At 42.2% G+C, this 18,346-nt stretch overlaps 1 protein-coding gene across 1 annotated transcript in view; it reads right to left on the reverse strand.

Annotated features, from left to right (window-relative positions):
* Positions 1-18,346, reverse strand: part of sos2 (son of sevenless homolog 2) — a 58,097-nt gene that overhangs the window by 15,401 nt on the left and 24,350 nt on the right. Inside the window, exons 2-9 of the mRNA XM_079528925.1 lie at positions 15,703-15,828; positions 14,300-14,431; positions 13,552-13,716; positions 12,504-12,710; positions 9,022-9,165; positions 8,574-8,684; positions 2,273-2,371; positions 374-501 (exon numbers count right to left, since the gene is read on the reverse strand). Coding sequence (XP_079385051.1) covers positions 374-501; positions 2,273-2,371; positions 8,574-8,684; positions 9,022-9,165; positions 12,504-12,710; positions 13,552-13,716; positions 14,300-14,431; positions 15,703-15,828 — 1,112 coding nt within the window. The remainder of the gene's footprint in view (positions 1-373; positions 502-2,272; positions 2,372-8,573; positions 8,685-9,021; positions 9,166-12,503; positions 12,711-13,551; positions 13,717-14,299; positions 14,432-15,702; positions 15,829-18,346) is intronic.

Raw genomic sequence — 18,346 nt, forward strand, 5'->3', positions numbered from 1 at the left:
TTTGGCCAACATTGAGAGAAGAGATTTGGTGTAGAGGAAGGTGTGTGAAAAACTATAAAAGCGGATCACATACGCCTTTCGGATAAAAAAACAGTAGAGGGGCAAGTACAGACCTGACCCAGGTCAACAAAATACAGAGTTTAAGTGGCTGAGATTTACTATGATAAGACTTTCTCTGACATACAGTACGAGCTTAGCAGTTGAAGTTGGCGCAGCATGACAGACTGTCACAAAACATTTCTGAGAAACTGCAACCTGTTGACTTTTAGAAATGGCGTGAAGTCAATATTACAACTTTCTTCCACCCCAATTAATAATGCAGCAATGTTCAATCTATGCGCCACAGACGTGCATAACATTATAATAGTCTTACCCGGGCTTGCGGCGAGGTTGGTGCTTGCTGTAGATGCGTTCTACGCTGCACTGGAGGTTGAGCAGTGCTGTAATGGCCTGTTTCAGACATTCTCTGTCGTCCTGGTCTAAACTGCGCTCCTGCAGTTGCTGGAACAGCATCAACAAATATCTCATTGGAATTGTGAATATAGATGTTCTGAGTACAGCAGAAATATTAAGATAATGATGCTTATTGTAGATGTATACACGAGACATCTATAAGAGAGGTATACGTTATAAGATTGCACACACGTATTTTACTGTGTGTGTGTGTGTGTGTGTGTGTGTGTGTGTGTGTGTGTGTGTGTGTGTGTGTGTGTGTGTGTGTGTGTGATGAAAATGTATGTATTAATAAATTAGGCATAATCTCTGACATCACTGAACATCCCCAAATAAACTGGAAACTGAAAATAAACAGAGACAAGAGGTCTATGATGTAGTACTGGGAAGGACTGATGGCTCCAGCATTTAGCCCAGGGACATGACAGGACGTACATAGTGCACACCGTTGGTCCTAGGGCAGGGCCACGTCACAATGGGGACATGACAGGAAGTACATAGTGCACACCGTTGGTCCTAGGGCAGGGCCACGTCACAATGGGGACATGACAGGAAGTACATAGTGCACACCGTTGGTCCTAGGGCAGGGCCACGTCACAATGGGGACATGACAGGAAGTACATAGTGCACACCGTTGGTCCTAGGGCAGGGCCACGTCACAATGGGGACATGACAGGACGTACATAGTGCACACCGTTGGTCCTAGGGCAGGGCCACGTCACAATGGGGACATGACAGGAAGTACATAGTGCACACCGTTGGTCCTAGGGCAGGGCCACGTCACAATGGGGACATGACAGGACGTACATAGTGCACACCGTTGGTCCTAGGGCAGGGCCACGTCACAATGGGGACATGACAGGAAGTACATAGTGCACACCGTTGGTCCTAGGGCAGGGCCACGTCACAATGGGGACAACTCCTCTAACTCAGTGGTTCCCAAAGTGGGGTCCAGGGACCCCCAGGGGTCCTTGAGGGAGTTCCAGGGGGTCCCCAGCTAAATTATAGTTTGGAACCAAATGGCCCTGGGTCTGTAACTCTTTAATTACAGACTCAATGTTCAAAATTAACATTGAGTTAAACACAGTTAAATTAACATTGATTTTACAATATAAATTGGGGGTCCCAGAGATGGAAATGCCACTAAATAGGGGTCCGTAGACTAATGCATGTCAAACTGGGGGTCCTTGAAATTAAACGGGTTGAGAATCTCTGCTAGAGCCGTACAAATCTTCTCTTATGGGGTCCTTGGCATATCTCTTCAAAACGTTTAATGGGAACCACTGCTCTAACTGACATTCTACATGTCACCTCGGATCACTTTCATACATTGTTGCAATATGAAAACATAAAATGTGTACCCATTTTGTTGTATCAATGCATGATGCTGTACTGTCAGTCAGTTAGTTATTGGGGGAACCTAACCACAAAAATCACACCTGTGTGAAGTGAGGGGGGCTAATTTATTAACCTTTATTAATCTAATTTTAATATATTAAAGTCTAACTCCTGTTGCTATGATTAGGTGATGTAAAAGAAACATGGACAAAACAAACATTAAATGATCTTTATTGTCAATGGCATTTAATGTTTGTGTTAGGGACAAGATGACGTAAATTTCCCTTCGTGGTCAATGGCGTTTCTAATGTTTGTTTAACTAAAAACAAACATTAAACCTGTATAGGACAGGACAATTATAGTAATATTTTGGAAATAAAAGAGAGATTTGTATCTATAACAGCTAACATCCCTAAAAAAAAGAAAAATCCTTGATTTATTGTTAGTCGCATCAACTTTTCACTACTTGGTTCCAACATACCTGCAGGAGTTCAAAGTAGTGCATGCAGTGGTACACTGGAACCATCATGAGCTGGGGGAGGACGTACTGCACTGCTTCTTTGAAGCCCTCTGCAACAGACTGGTGACACAGAGAAACAGAGTGACTCAATATTTCACAATAACGGTTTTCCATTCCAAGAAGAGGATGCAAGAAGTCACAAATGATACAAGAAAGAAGTGTTTAAGTGCCAAATCAAAGGGTTAATGGATGTTTCAGCATTCAAACTCCAGCCACTGTATATATACGAGGACCCGTAATATCAACATAAAGGGATGGACGGGTGAGGAAGAGGGAGGGAAGGAGGTAGGGAGGGAGGGAGGGATGGGGAGGGAGGAGTGGTTGACCGAGCAGGGCTGGAGGGTAACCGGAGAGGGGGGTTGTCATAGTATCCATTTAAACCCCCTGGTCCCCTGATAGACGAGTCTGAATCAATACTCTAGTACTCAGACTCCACAGGAGCACCCACACTGTCTGTGTATGGGAGAAAGATGGAGAGAAGAGGAGGAGATAGGGGAAGGGGAGAGAAAAATAATGGAGGAGAAAGGACAGGGGAGGAGGAGAAGAGGGGAGAGTAAGTAGGGAGGGGGAGAGATCAAAGGAGAGGACAGGTGAGTTAGGAAAAGAATAAGGAAATAAAAGGAGAGGCAAGGGGAGGAGAGAAAGGAGAGAGATCAGGGGAGCTAAACTGTGAGCATGTTAGCAACCGGGCCATGTTGACATTATCATGTCCCACTCATATATATATATATAGGTTGACAATTACATTGTATTTTTCAATTACACTGTCAATACACATCTGTTTAATTGTTGAGTTATCTAAACTGACTGAGATGTCCAATTTGCTATTGCACTTGAGGCTTTGGCAATGATTTCTGGAATTGTGCTAAATGATAGCAAAAAAGAGAGAAAACTGATTAGAGCAATACTCGAAAATGAGATGAAAATACAACATATAACACCAAACATAAAAAGTCTTGTAATTCATAAGACTAGTGCACAGAGTTGAAACACAGACAAACAATGCCGTTTTCCATACGAGCTACAAGAACAATATGTACCCATTTCACAGAGGTACAGGACTGACTGGAACCAAGTTCTTTTCTTTTTTCTTTTTTGATGTTCTTCATTTACGGCTTATTTTCAACATGAGACACGCCTCGGGCCAGACCCCCACCCACACACACACCCTGAACCTCCATCGGCCCCTACCCCCACCACTCTCTCCAGGAGAAAAATGGCCCGCAGTGTGGCTGTCTGTTCTATTTTTAAAAGGCGATGTAATTTACCCACAATACCAAAAGCTGCAGAGTGCAGTGGCTGAGTGCTTGACAGACACATCCATCTGACCGAGGGGAAGGGGGAAGAGGGAGCGAAAGATGGAGAAATTCATGAGGAATGGAGTGAGAAACAAACAAAACATTAAACGATCACATACACCACAATTTCTATCCTTCTGATTAAAACCATTGGAATATGAATTAATTTTAGCCACTGATGAAATAAAATAAAACATGACTTAACAGAGTATGTTAATAAAACATGACTTAACAGAGTATGTTAATAAAACATGACTTAACAGAGTATGTTGTGTTACCAAAATGGAAAAAGAGAAGGGCAGATGGGAACCTTCTTCGGCAGTTTTATCTATTGAAGGAACCAAACACAAAGTGGAAGGCTTCTAAAATAAGATTACACTCCTGCTATATAAATGGGATAGGGGCAGTTTGATATAATAGGGGAATGAGTGGAGAGAGGGAGGGAGAGAAGGGCTGCTCAGAGACTACCATTACAGCATGTGCCCCTGGGAGACACACACACACACACACACACACACACACAGGAATTGGAGAAAAGTTTTAACGAGCAATAGCTACACACCATGAAATGCACAGAACGTAATAATCAATGTAACTGAAATTTTTACAAAAGGCTAATATGAACATAAATCACAGGTTAATTTTGTTTTCCAGGGATCCCCAGAAGCAAAGATTTGAGTTTAAAATGTTTGCTTTAAATATATTAAAAAGATAATAATAAAAAAAAAAATATATATATATATATATATATATATATTACTGCTGGGCCGTTATCGGCGTTAACGCGAGACTCTTATCGCGTGATAAAAAAATATCGCCGTTAATCTATTCTTAAAAGTTGGGTCTGGGAGCTGGGTCTGCAGCGGCCAGGAGGCGGGCTGTGTGTGCTCACGTGTGTGTGTGTGTGCGCGCGTGCGTGTGTGAGAGGAGGCGGAGCACTGCGACTGCACAGAGTGCACTGTGTAGTCTGTGAGAGGGACGGTACGTTAAAGTTCCACTTACTAGAAAAGAAAGAGGCACCGATGGAGCTGATGGATAAGTCCATATCAATCAGTCCTATAGTTGCTTATTTTAGACTTATTTTCTGACTTTTTCGGATTTTCTGACTAGATCTGGCCTGTTAACATTTTCATAGAACTGGTTGCTTGTTTCTCTCTCACAGTCACAAAATGTGGCAACCCTGGTCAAAGCGGTGTATGTTGTGGTTCCGTGGTTGATGATGATTCATGGATGATATCACAACAGCTAGCAGCAGGCTGCTACCGTCATGGATAACAGTATTTAGCGCAATTTTATGTCCCAGAACTTATGGATATGGACTTATCCATCAGCTCCATCGGTGCCTCTTTCTTTTCTAGTAAGTGGAACTTTAACGTACCATCCCTCTCACAGACTACACAGTGCACTCTGTGCAGTCGCAGTGCTCCACCTCCACACACACACACGCACGCGCACACACACACAGCCCACCTCCTGGCCGCTGCAGACCCAGCTCCCAGACCCAACTTTTAAGAATAGATTAACGGCGATATTTTTTTATCGCGTGATAAGAGTCTCGCGTTAACGCAGCAAAAATAGCAGATCTACAAGCTCATATCGTGGCACGAAGTGACGTGATATGAGCTTGTATCTGCTATTTTGGAAAAGCCAAAGAAATCTATCTAAAATGACAGATGCTTTCCTGGTTTGAAAGGGTTAATATTAACATGCGGAACACGTCCCACCAATGTTTGTTGTTTGTAACCGAGTGAGTGACAAATGAACAACTCTTGATTCTGATCCTATGCACACATTTCTATTTTCGAGGTGGAAATATTTCCATTTCCTAAAACAGTCCAAAGTTGCATGAAATAATAATACTGACTCTGTTACAATGACTAAGAGACAAACTTGGCATTTAATTTAATACGTTTCATTTTAGAGCCAAGGAGAAGATGTCAACAAATTCGACCAGCAGTCAGGAAAACTCACATATTAACACAAGGGCCTTTTAAATGAGTGCAACAGACTTGTAGGAAGAAAAAAAACTCCCCCCAAAGAGGACCGCAGACAACAAAAATGCAGCCATTGTGATTCAAAACTTTAATTTGAACTTGGTGGGCTGTGCTGTATATTTTCTCCGCTCTCTTCCGAACATCAGCCTTCAAAATAAACAGTAATCAGAGGATAGCACTGAGGGTGTACTAGTGTTGTTGATCTATGCTTGGGCTAAACTGGCAGGGTCTTGTCGAGGTAACGCAGCACTGAGAAGTACTCAATCTTTGTTATCACAGCATCACAAAGAAGACTATTACTGTAGTACACAAATATCAAGTAAAAGATGTGTTTGACTGGAGGTGTCAGGTTTAACATAGCATGCCCCAAAAGAAGACCGGGGAGAGATGTTTAAGGATAGATAATATGAAACAATATTAAAACAATTAGTAGCAGCACTTAACTCATTTCACTTTAGCACTGAGTGCACTGCTTGGATATATACTCTACGCTTTGAGCTAGGCTTTCTAATACGATTACATGTGAACGTTGCGGCGCTCTGCGGTTTTTGGCCTGAGAAAACACCAGCAAATATTTCATCTTCAAAGGGGCCTGCCAAACTGCACCCCACTGAGCATAATTCAATGCTATTCCTGTGAGGAATGTCCAAATAAAACAATGCGGCAGCAGTGAATAAACGGTACACAGGACATTGAATATGTCATGACATGCCCTCAAACAGTGCTGGAGGCATTCCACCCGGCAGCCAGGTTGACTTCAAAGTGAGACAGGAATAACGGTCAGACATTCTTGTGCTGGTATAAACACACGGAATGACCTACTTGAGTTTTCATATTAAACAAACATTTACAATTACAGCTATGTTTACAGTCATTTGTGCCATATACGATTGACAGCCAAGATGGGACAGAGAAAGGGGGAAAGAGGATGTGACAATGGTCCTATGGTAGGGGTGGGCGATATGGACAAAAGTATTATCACAATATTTTTTCAAGCCGTATCACAATAAACGATATTATCACAATATTGTTTCGCACGTTTTTTTGAGGGGCAGGTTTAATGTTTGTTTTTAGTTCAATGTTTGTTTTAAAAACGCCATTGACAATGAAGAGAAATTAATGTTTGTTTTGTCCCTAACAAAAATTAAATCCCATTAACAATAAAGATAATTTAATGTTTGTTTTGACACAGTTTGTTTTACATCATCATTACATCACCTAATCATAGCAATCAGAGCACCCCTCACTTCACACGGGTGTGATTTTGTATGGTTATGCTCAAGTTACTTAATGGATTAAATAGGTCCGGGCAAGCAAGGTGTTAACAGTACAATGTAACAAAAAACTAAAATAAATACCATTTAGTAGACCCTCCAGAAAAACGGGGGCAAAAATATTATTATTATTATTTAATGTTGATTATGCGATGGAATATGCTGGGTTTTATGTGAATTTATGCGGCAAAATAAATGTATAATATAATCACTTTTAAAAAAGTGATTAACCTACACGCTATGGTATTGGTTTGGTTCTCAAAGTGGGGTCCAGCAGTTCCAGGGGGTCCTGAGCTAAATGTATGAATATCATAAATATCTATTAAACCACTTTAATCATACACATTGGCTATTTGAAAATAGCCGATCTACAAGCTCACACACAAAATATCTTTCAGATGGGGGTCCGCAGTCAAATACATATTAATTTAGGGGTCCTTTAGTGAGAACAGCAGAGCCATGCAAAACGTCTGCCTTTCATGATTTTCAAGGCAAAAAAAGCAAAGCTTTGTCAACACTCTGCCTTCATTTACTGTACTTCAAGGCAAAAAGAATACCTCATGTCATTCCTTAGAGAAGTGAAACTCCGGTTTATTTATGTTGTGGTTTTTAACCTCTCTCTAAAGGGATTTAAAATGTTATGCTTGCAAGTGTTGATCCCATCTGCTTCCATGGAATACTATAACACTTTGCTGAGGAGTTTGTTTGCTGGATACGTTTTTGAACGTGGCGACGTTTACAAGGAGTATGCTACCATCAATGGACGCACGTCGCTCAAAGTAGGATTCACTTTAAATTGTCATTATGAAAGTTACTTGAATTTTGGCAGAGCAGATTAATGTAGGCTACATTATAGAGCAAGGGAGAACACTGACGGACAGTGTAGAGCGCGCACGCACGCACGCACACACACACACACACGCACGCACGCACGCACACGCACGCACACGCACACGCACACACACACACTTAAGTGTCCGTCAGCGAAACTGGAGGAGTTTGAAAATAATGTTCGTTTGGTCCTTGTCCCTTGTCCATCCATTTCTTTAGTCTTTCTTTTATTATTCTGAGCGGAGCGCAGTGAGTGTGCGACGTGCGTGTAGACAAACTCCTGCTTCCCTCTGCCCAGAAGAAAGGGGGCGGGGACTTTGGCAGTGCTCAGAACACAGCCGATCTATAAGCAAATATGCCTTGCATTGAAGTGCAGTAGCGACGCGTTGTCAGCTTGTAGATTTGTTATTTTTGGTGAACGAAACCGTCGTACTGCAGAAGTATAAATTACACATCATAGAACGTGCATTCACTGCATCTAATGCAGCGAATTTATCGTGATGTAAACGATAACTCTAAAAATCTGTATCGTCCCGACGATATTTATCACCATATCGAACACCCCTATCCTACGGTGGGCTTCAAACCTGTGAGGTCTCTAAAGTATGTAGTATGGACCCATCACTGACGGATGCCAGGACAACTCAAAGAAAAGGTTTAAGCATAAGTCAATGTGTGCATGGATGAAAAACATTTCCATACAAAGATTTTGGTCACTGTGTTACAAGTTCCAGACCTTGTTTTTGCATTTCAAGCATTAGATCTGAAAACAAACAAATGTATTTCCTAAACAACCGTGACAGACTAAAGGCCCTGTAGTTAACCAACTCTCACTGCGTCCATAACTGTTTGCTGAAGGTCTTACCTGGAAGTACAGACAGACAGTGGATCGTGCCATCAGGTTGTTGAAGTGCTCCTGGAACTCCTTACTAAGGATGTCCGCAGACAAGGTCTCATATGGGTCAAACGCCTGCTCCTGGAGGAACAGACAGGGAAGAGACTCTTGAGCCTCCATGGAGACTTTACGGGGATGACAATGAGTGCTTTTCATGTGCATGTAACCTTGGATGCTGCCTTGTGTCCTTGTTAAGGTGATTAGTGAATTTCTGTTTCCGATTAACTTCTACCCAAATAATCAGGGAACGTCTGAATTTGAAGACCTAAGGGTTTTTCCAGGTCAGGACAGGCAGACTTCCATATACCTCACCTCTGCACAGTAGCAGAATACGCTATAGGAACCTTTTTGAAACCACTTCCCCTTCTATAGAATACACTACAGCCTGCAGCACTGCTACATTACGTATCGTGTGTACCTCTGCCAGGTCCTCAAAGCAGCTACCGACCAAAGGGTGTGGGCTGCCATCAGCCGTCATCTCCACGGCGTCTTCGATCAGACCGAGGAGCTTCAGTGTCAACTCATGGATGTCCATGATGTTACTGAAGATAACCTCCACATCCTGGGAAAACAAGGATTAGTCATTAACAGAGTGAAACTGGATATAGTGAGGGGTGACTGAATTGAACTTGGGAAAATATTTACACAAAGGATTTGAGGGAACTGATCTTTAATAAGGTACTGTGAGTGAAGTAAAAAAAAAAGGCTTTTCTGCCTTTATTGATAGTTTCAAGTGGAGATTGACAGGAAAGAGGGAGAGAGAGAGAGAAGGGGAGAGAGACATGCAGCAAAGGTCGCCATGAACGGGACTCGAATACGCGACACGCTGTCAGGCCAGAGCCTATATGTGGCATGCGCCTGGACCACTAGGCCAGCGGGCGCCCCACATTTGACATTTCTGAGACCGTTCATGTTCATGGAAGTTCATGGATTCTAACATGTATTCTATTGCTAGTTTGATCACTTCAAATACTCTAATATTAAAACAACTAATAACCTAATCTTAAAAATATTAACTGAAAATAGCAGAGCTTGTAGATCTGCTATTTTCGGTGCACGACATGCTTCCATAGAATCCAAATGACCGAAATCAGTCGTGGGGGCTGAGAAATGTAATAGATGGATATATATACTATATTCACTACTATATGCCAGTCATGACTGAGATGAACAGAAATGGCTGCTGGCATTTACCAAGAATACACAAGCTGTTAAGTAACTATCCTTTGTGGTGGCAAAACAGGCAGTGCTGTTCTGCAACAAGACTATTACGGGAAGGAACATTTTTTACAGTACATTGCATGTTCTTATCAGGAGCAACCTACAGTGAGGGGCATGTCACAATTGTGGTCATCGAATTTGTGACTTTTTGTCAAAAGGTAGGTCACTCTAACCACTAGCCCACACTGTCAACCTTTTATTTTATTTTTTTAAATTCCGTTTATTGAGTCTGGAGAATTTGACACACTCACAGGTCATACAGGAATGGCGTGAAGTAAATAAACAAGGTGTCTAACTAGGATCACACTTTTATTTTAACAGAAATAATAAAATAATAAAAGAAACACATAGTTGGAGTGAAGGATGGTAACTAAATTACCATTTTAAAAAGTTTAAAAATGTATCACACACGTTACCGCAGTGAAATTTGTTCTCTGCATTTGACCCATCTCTTGGAGCGGTGAGCCACAGCCAAGGAGTGGTGAGCCACAGCCGTGCTGCACTCGGGAATCATTTGATTAGTTGATTTGACCCCCCAATCCAACCCATTGATGCTGTCCAACCCAAAATGGGACCCAATGCCTCCCTGCCAAGCAGGGAGGCATTGGGTCCCATTTTTACAGTCTTTGGTATGACCCGGCCGGGGATCGAACCCCGACCTCCCAGTTTCAGGGTGGACACTCTAACCACAAGGCCACTGTGCAGCTAAAAGTAGTAGCAAAAACGCTGTTGAAATTCACCAGTTGAAATCCCCAGACCAGGCAAGGAAATTTGAGCACACAAAGTGAAAAATCACACCCATGTGAAGTGACACTCAAACATTCAAAATTGTCCATTCATTGTCAATGGGATTTAATGTTTGTGTAGGACAAAGATTGTGCACAGTCACACCAAAAGCTGGACATAGTAGGGGCTATCACTCCTCAAAAAATGTGTTCAAATAATATCATCAAGGTGCCCTTGAGCAGTACGCTCACCCCCAAACTGAGGCTGCTCACTGGGCTAATACTAGCATTCAGCAGTGAGAAACAGGGTGTTGCTGAAATAGAATATGTAGACTCAGCTAACCTGCCCTGGATAAATACGTTTAAAAAAAGATCCATGATGACAACATACAGTGGAGGCTGTAAAAGCAGGACTAATTTGCTTGCAAGCCTGAGAGAGAGAGAGAGAGAGAGAGAGAGAGAGAGAGAGAGAGAGAGAGAGAGAGAAAAGGAATCATCCATCAAAATGATGAGAAACAACTGAAAATAGAATGTGGAGATTATTGGCTGGCCCAGCATGAACAGAAGTTCGGTCCTGTCATTATTTGACCAGAGCACTTTCTCGACTCCTCTCCCAAGTAATTTGAGATTATGCCGTGTTTCACCAGACATAATTGAGGTTATTTTGGCAGGGGCTGCACATGTTGTTCCTGTCTCACAGTAATTACATGTTCTGCGTTCCACAGGGCCTGCGATAGGACCATCCTCCTCACCCAAACGATACCGCAAATTACCCAACCCAAAATATGCAAAGCCGCAGCCAGCAGCCCATAAAAAACGTTACTTTTCCACTGACTCTTTCTCAACCCACTGAGCGACCAATCAGCTTCAGTGTTTAGGTTTTAATAAGCCCACCCTGCCTTACTTCCACCCACTACCAGCATGTTTGAGACATAATATTGTCCATCTCTTCTTTTTTTCCTCTCTCCTTTTTTAAAGAATTTTAACTTTATTGTGATAGGACAGAGATGATAGAATGCGGTTGGAGAGAGGCCGACATGCAACTCAAACTTCCTGGCATGGTGCCCATTTTTTTCAGTGCGGCGTGCCTTAAGGTGAGAATGGTTTCAGTGAATGTGGCAAGTAGCAGCAGGACGATCTTTCACATCACTGAAGAAAATTGCTGAGGCAAAAGCCACTTTTTCCTAAGAAGGCCGTCAGTAAAGTACTTCCTCCGTTTTATACCTTTCAAAGCAGATTGTAAAGTCAACAATGTGAACGATTAGCAGCTAGTTAATTACAGCATTTCAGCTGTAATCTTTAAATGTTCTTATGCTGGATTTGTTTGCAGTCAGCTCAGTTAAGTAAGTCATCAAACTGCAGTTGGAGAGCATTGTTGAGCGTTGCTGTTGAGAGGGTTTTACTGTGAGCTTTTGTCGTGGCTCCTGTTCTCCCCCAAGGCTGTACAATATTGACAAAATAAATCATCTTGCAATTCTTCAGCTGAACAGATGAATTTGCTGCTCAGCAGAAAATATAATTTTGGTTGTAGAAGGCAGCTTGTTCAATTTGAATGCAATTCAAGGGAGACCTGTTTTTGTAGGGCAGCGATTCGGCACACTACCAGGTAACATAATTTAACAAGTGTGTCTGAACCACCTTTTCCACCATTATTAAGTCACTATGCTGGCTACTCGGGAACAATGCAAGTTAGGAGCGATGCAAGTTGGGAATGCATGCCCTGCACATTTTTGCAATACCCGTTGTACTCGTTGTCGGTACATTATGTTGTACCCAGTACGGTACCCATGACCATAGTACTTAGTAGCAAGTCTATGACATCAGAACTATTATTTCATATTGATGACTATTGCCATATAGGAGTATAAAAGGGACACAGAAATACTTCCAACAAACTCAACCTTCAGATCACTGAATACAAGACTATGAGGTAATCATGCAAAACCGTCCTCACCTGAGGCGTGAAGATTTTGTTGTTGGACAAAAAGTGATGCCGGAACACTTTGATGATGAGGTCGAGTTCTCTCAGGTACTGTCGTTCCTCTGCGATCTCCTGCCTCACCTGGTCGTCATAGGTCAGCTCCCCGGAAGAGGAGGGCTCCTCTATGTACTGGGACACCAAACCAATATCCTCCTCTTGGTCAAACATATCCATCAGCACCTGGAGATGGAAAGGCACATGTTAGATGAAGGGAGACTATAAAAACTGGTCAAACATTAGCCAATTAATATAAAGAGGAATATAAATATAAAGAGGAAAAAAAGCTGATCTACAAGCCACAAGATGTGAGCTTGTAGATAAGATATTTTCACAATATTTTTCTGTGGAACAGAGTAAAACTAAAAGAAATGCCTCAACTCCAAGTTTATTCCTATAGAGTATGTTTGCTGGTATGGAGGTCTGCCTGTCCTGACCTGGAAAAAAAACCCTTCGGTTCTCAAACTAGAAACTAGAAACTAGAACATATCTATATAATGACACTATACATATAACCTATACATATATACTATACTATGCTATACATATGTACTATGATGTGCTACGACTACAGTACATACAATGCAATTATTGTGCTGTCTCAATCCCACTGTCCCAATGTGAAGAGGCCAGCCTATGTAAAATAATTCAACTGATTTTAGGCATTGATTTCCAGCTCCACTCAGAACTGGCACTTGACACAGAACAAACTGTGAAGTGTTATGTCAACATTTTCTAAAGAGAACCTCATCACCACAGATTCAGGCTAAAAATCCGCAATGTTGCTCTTTAAAATGTTATTTGTTTTTAAATGTTTAGGCTTTGTTAGATAATATGGCAGAGCTGAGAAAACAAGACAGGTCCTTCACTCAGGACTTTGCGATTCATGGGGTCAGTGCATAACTGTTTGAGCCAAGGAGATGTCCCAACCATAATGTAATGAAAGCAATTCTGATTCATATTTTGATTAGTAAAAAAAAAAAAAAAAAAAAAAAAGACTCATACACAGAACTTTAGAACCTACTTTGTCTGCACACATGGACACCTTGATGTCCTGCTGGCTGATTTCATAGTGCCGGATGTTGCCGACATAATTGCCAGCCAGCTTCAGTATGTCTGCTGATATGTATTCGAGCACAGCTACGATGTACAAGGAGACGTGGTAGTCAACCTTATATCCCAGGACCTCCTGTTCAGAGAAAAGAGGGCGATTCATATAGTGTTGCCCGAAAGGAAAAAAAACAACATATGCCGACTAGACCAGTGGTTCCCAAACTATTTCAAGTCAAGGACCCCCAAATTGACACTAATTAGCCCGCGGACCCCCATTTGAAAATATATGCCAGGGACCCCCATAAGAGAAGATTTTTACAGCTCTAGCAGTGATTCTCAACCCGTTTAATTTCAAGGACCCCCCAGTTTGACATGCATTAGTCTACGGACCCCCCATTTAATGGCATTTCTATCTCTGGGACCCCCAATTTATTTTGACCGTTAGGGTCCATTTGTACACTCTGAGTTACAGACCCATAAGGGTCCATTTGGTTCCAAACTATCATTTATCTGGGGACCCCCTGGCACTCCCTCAGGTACCCCTGGGGGTCCCCGGACCCCACTTTGGGAACTACTGGACTAGACCATCATGCTGTCTATCAACATTGAATGACAAACCCCTGGTAATGATTTCAATCCAAAATGGTGTGGAACATTTTGGAACACAACTCATCAAATCTTTGAAAGACTGGTGGCCTAAGCTGGGTTGGGGTCTTTACCTTAAGCAGAGGATGTATCTTGTCCACCGGGAGAAGTAAAGGGTTTCTCCGCTTGCGTTTTTCAATAGCTGATTGGGCGTCAGCTATAGCCCACTTATCGATAGGGTGGGGAAAGGTCTTCTGGACACGTTCCTGGAAAGGAGAATGGAGACTTAAGGTTCATTCAGATCTGAGTAGTTAGAACGGCGCAATTACATATAAAGTCAATGCAATGTTCGAAAATGTACAGTATGATATACAGTACATTAGTAGTAGCAAGAATTATGTTAAATAAATTGAACCGAGCCGCCGTGGGTGAAGAGTGGGTCCATTTGGTTACACTCCCAAAGTTAAATTACTGTGTATACAGCTAATCGGCACGCAACGCGAGAGAAGGGACTTTTTTTTTTACCAACACTGATCTGCGCGACCAAAGTGAAGCGATTGGAAACAAATATATATCTTCATGTTTGAACGCAACTTTAGACATTGCAATCTGCATAACACAATGCATTATGCACACATCCACCCATGTATTTATAATGTGACACAGGTGGGAATCAGTGTGTCACGTGTTACAGCTGGTCCCGAAGATTACATCGTTCTCAGAAGACACACTTTAAAATTAGATATATTTTAAAAGTTGCAAGTACATTCACAACTCACAAGCGAGATCTGTGAAAGCATCTCAACATTTAAATTACCCATCATGACTTTTTAGAACACCCTTGAAGAGCTCTGCAGAAGAACATTGATGCAGAAGTTAGCACGTGGTTCAGGAATGAGACAGTTACAGATGATACTAATTAAGGCTCTGTTCCATTTAGTGTGCAGTGGTTCTCAAACTTTTTAATTTCAAGGACTAACTTTGAGAGTGTACAAATTTAACGAAATTGTTCCATTTGTACACTCTCAGAATGACTCACCCATACAGGGCCATTTGGAACCCACTCAAGGACACTTTGAGACCCACTGGGGTAGCAGAGTGTTTCCAGTGAGCCAACACGCACAATAGCAGCACCCCGACTCTGTTTGACCAGAATGGAACAGAGCCTTCATTAGTATCATCGGTAACACCTCTGAAGGGAGTAGGGAAGGGGCAGTGTTGATTTCGAAGGGACTAGTGGACAAGAGATCCAGTATAAGTCATTTTACACTTTCAGATCTGCTGAAAACAGCAGATCTACGGCAATTTTCAAGTGTAAAATCAGCCATTACAACGGCATCAAATAACAACTGTAGATTTAGTCGACTAAAATCTTATGATATTTAGTCGACTAACACTAAAACATTCCAGGTGACTACAATGCAACTAAAACTAAATTAAAGCTATTCAAGAGACTGACAAAATTTGCTGCCAAAATCAACACTGGGAAGGGGCCCAAGTTCTTTCCAAAATGGCATGTGTGCACAGAGCCCATTACCTCCACATCCTGTACAGAGCGGGGCTGGGCCACACACAGCATGTTGAGGAGCTGGAGGATCAACTCCTCGATGTGCTGCAGAGCGTCTTCCTTGGCCGACAGGTTTGGGTGAACTTGCATCTGCACCTGGAAAACCCGAGACAAATGTAGGGGAGACATTAACGACGGGATTACAGACATGTTTACGTTCCAGTGCCACAGCTCTATGAGAAAAGATGCAACAAACATTATTTAATTTAACTAAATAAAAATGTAATCATCTGGCACGGAGTGGCTGCCATATGGATTACGGATTTCTGAGGCCTACTGGCAGGCATGCAAAGTGTGGGATCATTGGTCCCTCACTTTGTGAGATTTGCTCTAGATACACAGACACACACAGATCCCTAATAGATGGCTATCCTCTTGCAGACCCATGGTGAAACATTGTGACATTGATGCAGAGACAGTGTTCACACTTTAAGCCCACCAAATTAACTCAGAGCGATTAGGCAGAATTCTTTGTGCATATTATACCTACCATATAAACAATCAGGGCTGGCCCAACGGACAGGCGAAACAGTTAGTTACAGCCTAGGGCACCAGGTCGACTAAGGTGCTATGTGGCCCTCAAAAAATACGTTACATTGCGCAAGGGCGCCTTCGACAAAGCTTGCCTAGGGCTCTGACAGACCCCTCTGAAACGAACCCTACCCAATTCTTGGGAGTGGTCCGAATACTGTACACTTGAATTCTGCGTTGTGGTTTGCTTAACCTGTTCATTGTTAAGCACTAAAGGTTAGTTTTGCCTTTTCCATTTTAGCCTTGCGAGGTTTGCCGTACATAACATGCTATTGCACCAGGAAGCTCGAAAAATTAAAACAAATAGAACCATGGCTGCCGTTAACACCCAAGACTAGTGGACGTTGGACGAGGAGTAGTTTGGTGCGAGTATCATGTATCTTGATATAGAATGAAGACAAAAGGGCATGAAAGGGCAACTGTCAATGCACAGAAATGCTAAGGTTTCCCTACAATTTGCAGTTCATAATGAAAGCAAGGAACTTCATTAGAACTGCAGTGCTGCATCAAAGTAAAAAACTAGGCTATATCAAAAGTACTTTTATTTACCACACAGAAAAAGCAGAGAATCCTGACATAAGACACAACCCTTTTGTGACGATGAGAATTTGAAAGCAAAAATAACTGATCCCCTTCTTGTTGTTCCACTTTTTGGTCCACTTTAAGAGAAGTAGAGGACTGAGGGTTCATTTAAAAAAGGACCCTAGCCCTGTAGCCCATAATAGGTAAACTTAGTTTGCTATTCTATTGGTAAGAAAGTGTCAGTTAGCACTTAGTTTACTGCAATTTTGTATATTTAGTTATGACTGTGGTATGCAGTTAAAACAATCAACTGAATCAAGGAGGTACAAGATATATTATATCATACATTGCTTTAGCAATTAGGCTTATTACCCATGGTAATGTAAGGATGTCAAGCATGTGGTTCATGAAAAACATTCTGCGTAAACCTCTGGCAGCTCTGTCTGGAGTCAGAGGCAGCCAGTGTGTTGAGAAATGCCAAGTACACTGACACAGGTCACTTTACAGCTTTGACATATACAGATGATAACCTGGGAGTACACATCTTTAACACAGCACCTTCAAGCATCTAAGCGCTAGACTAAACTATGATTTTTCTTAATACTGCTATTAATATTAATGCTGCTATAATAATAACAATGTAACACCTATGTACTTGTACACAAGCTCACAATTAACCCATTTTGGGCGGGAACCCCTTTTGGTGTTTCAAGCACTGCTATTTTCTGCTATTTTTGAAAAATCGTAAAAATGCGGCACAAATCTTTGAATAGGTATATATTCTTTCAGAGCGAACGGTTTTCTTATTTCGACGTCAGGCCTAAATGGGTTAAGAAACCTTGAACTTTGTGGGCCCTGGGGGCGTGTTCTCTCCTCCGTGTCATCAGTGCCCATACCCGAGGCAGGGTGTCATCAGTGCCCATACCCGAGGCAGGGTGTCATCAGTGCCCATACCCGAGGCAGGGTTGGCCAAAGGGCCTTTCTGTGTGGAGTTTGCATGTTATCCCCGTGTCCACTGGGGCAGTGGTTCTCAAAGTGGGGTCCGGGGACCCCAGGGGTCCTTGATGGAGTCCCAGGGGGTCCCCAGCTAAATTATAGTTTGGAACCAAATGGAACCCTCAACGCACCAAATAACTTTCCAAAGCAAATCAACAGTTTTTATATAATTTTAAACTTCAGTGTTTTATTCGTGCCTCAATGCATTCATTCTCCTCAGAAGTCAACACAGCCGTGTTTTATTCCTCATACAAGACAACTATTAACAATGGATGATTGTTACCAACAAACATCGTACCACACAGAGTTCTTATCTCTCTCACACACACACACACACACACACACACACACACACACACACACACACACACACACACACACACACACACACACACACACACACACACACACACACACACACACACACACACACACACACACACACACACACACACACACACACACACACACACACACACACACACACACACACACACACACACACACTTAAGACTAAATTAATTTGAGAGACTGACAATGAAACAAATTTACAGAAGCAGACAGA

This window comes from Electrona antarctica (genome assembly GCF_951216825.1).
Source record: "Electrona antarctica genome assembly, chromosome: 18".
Classification (NCBI taxonomy): domain Eukaryota; kingdom Metazoa; phylum Chordata; class Actinopteri; order Myctophiformes; family Myctophidae; genus Electrona; species Electrona antarctica.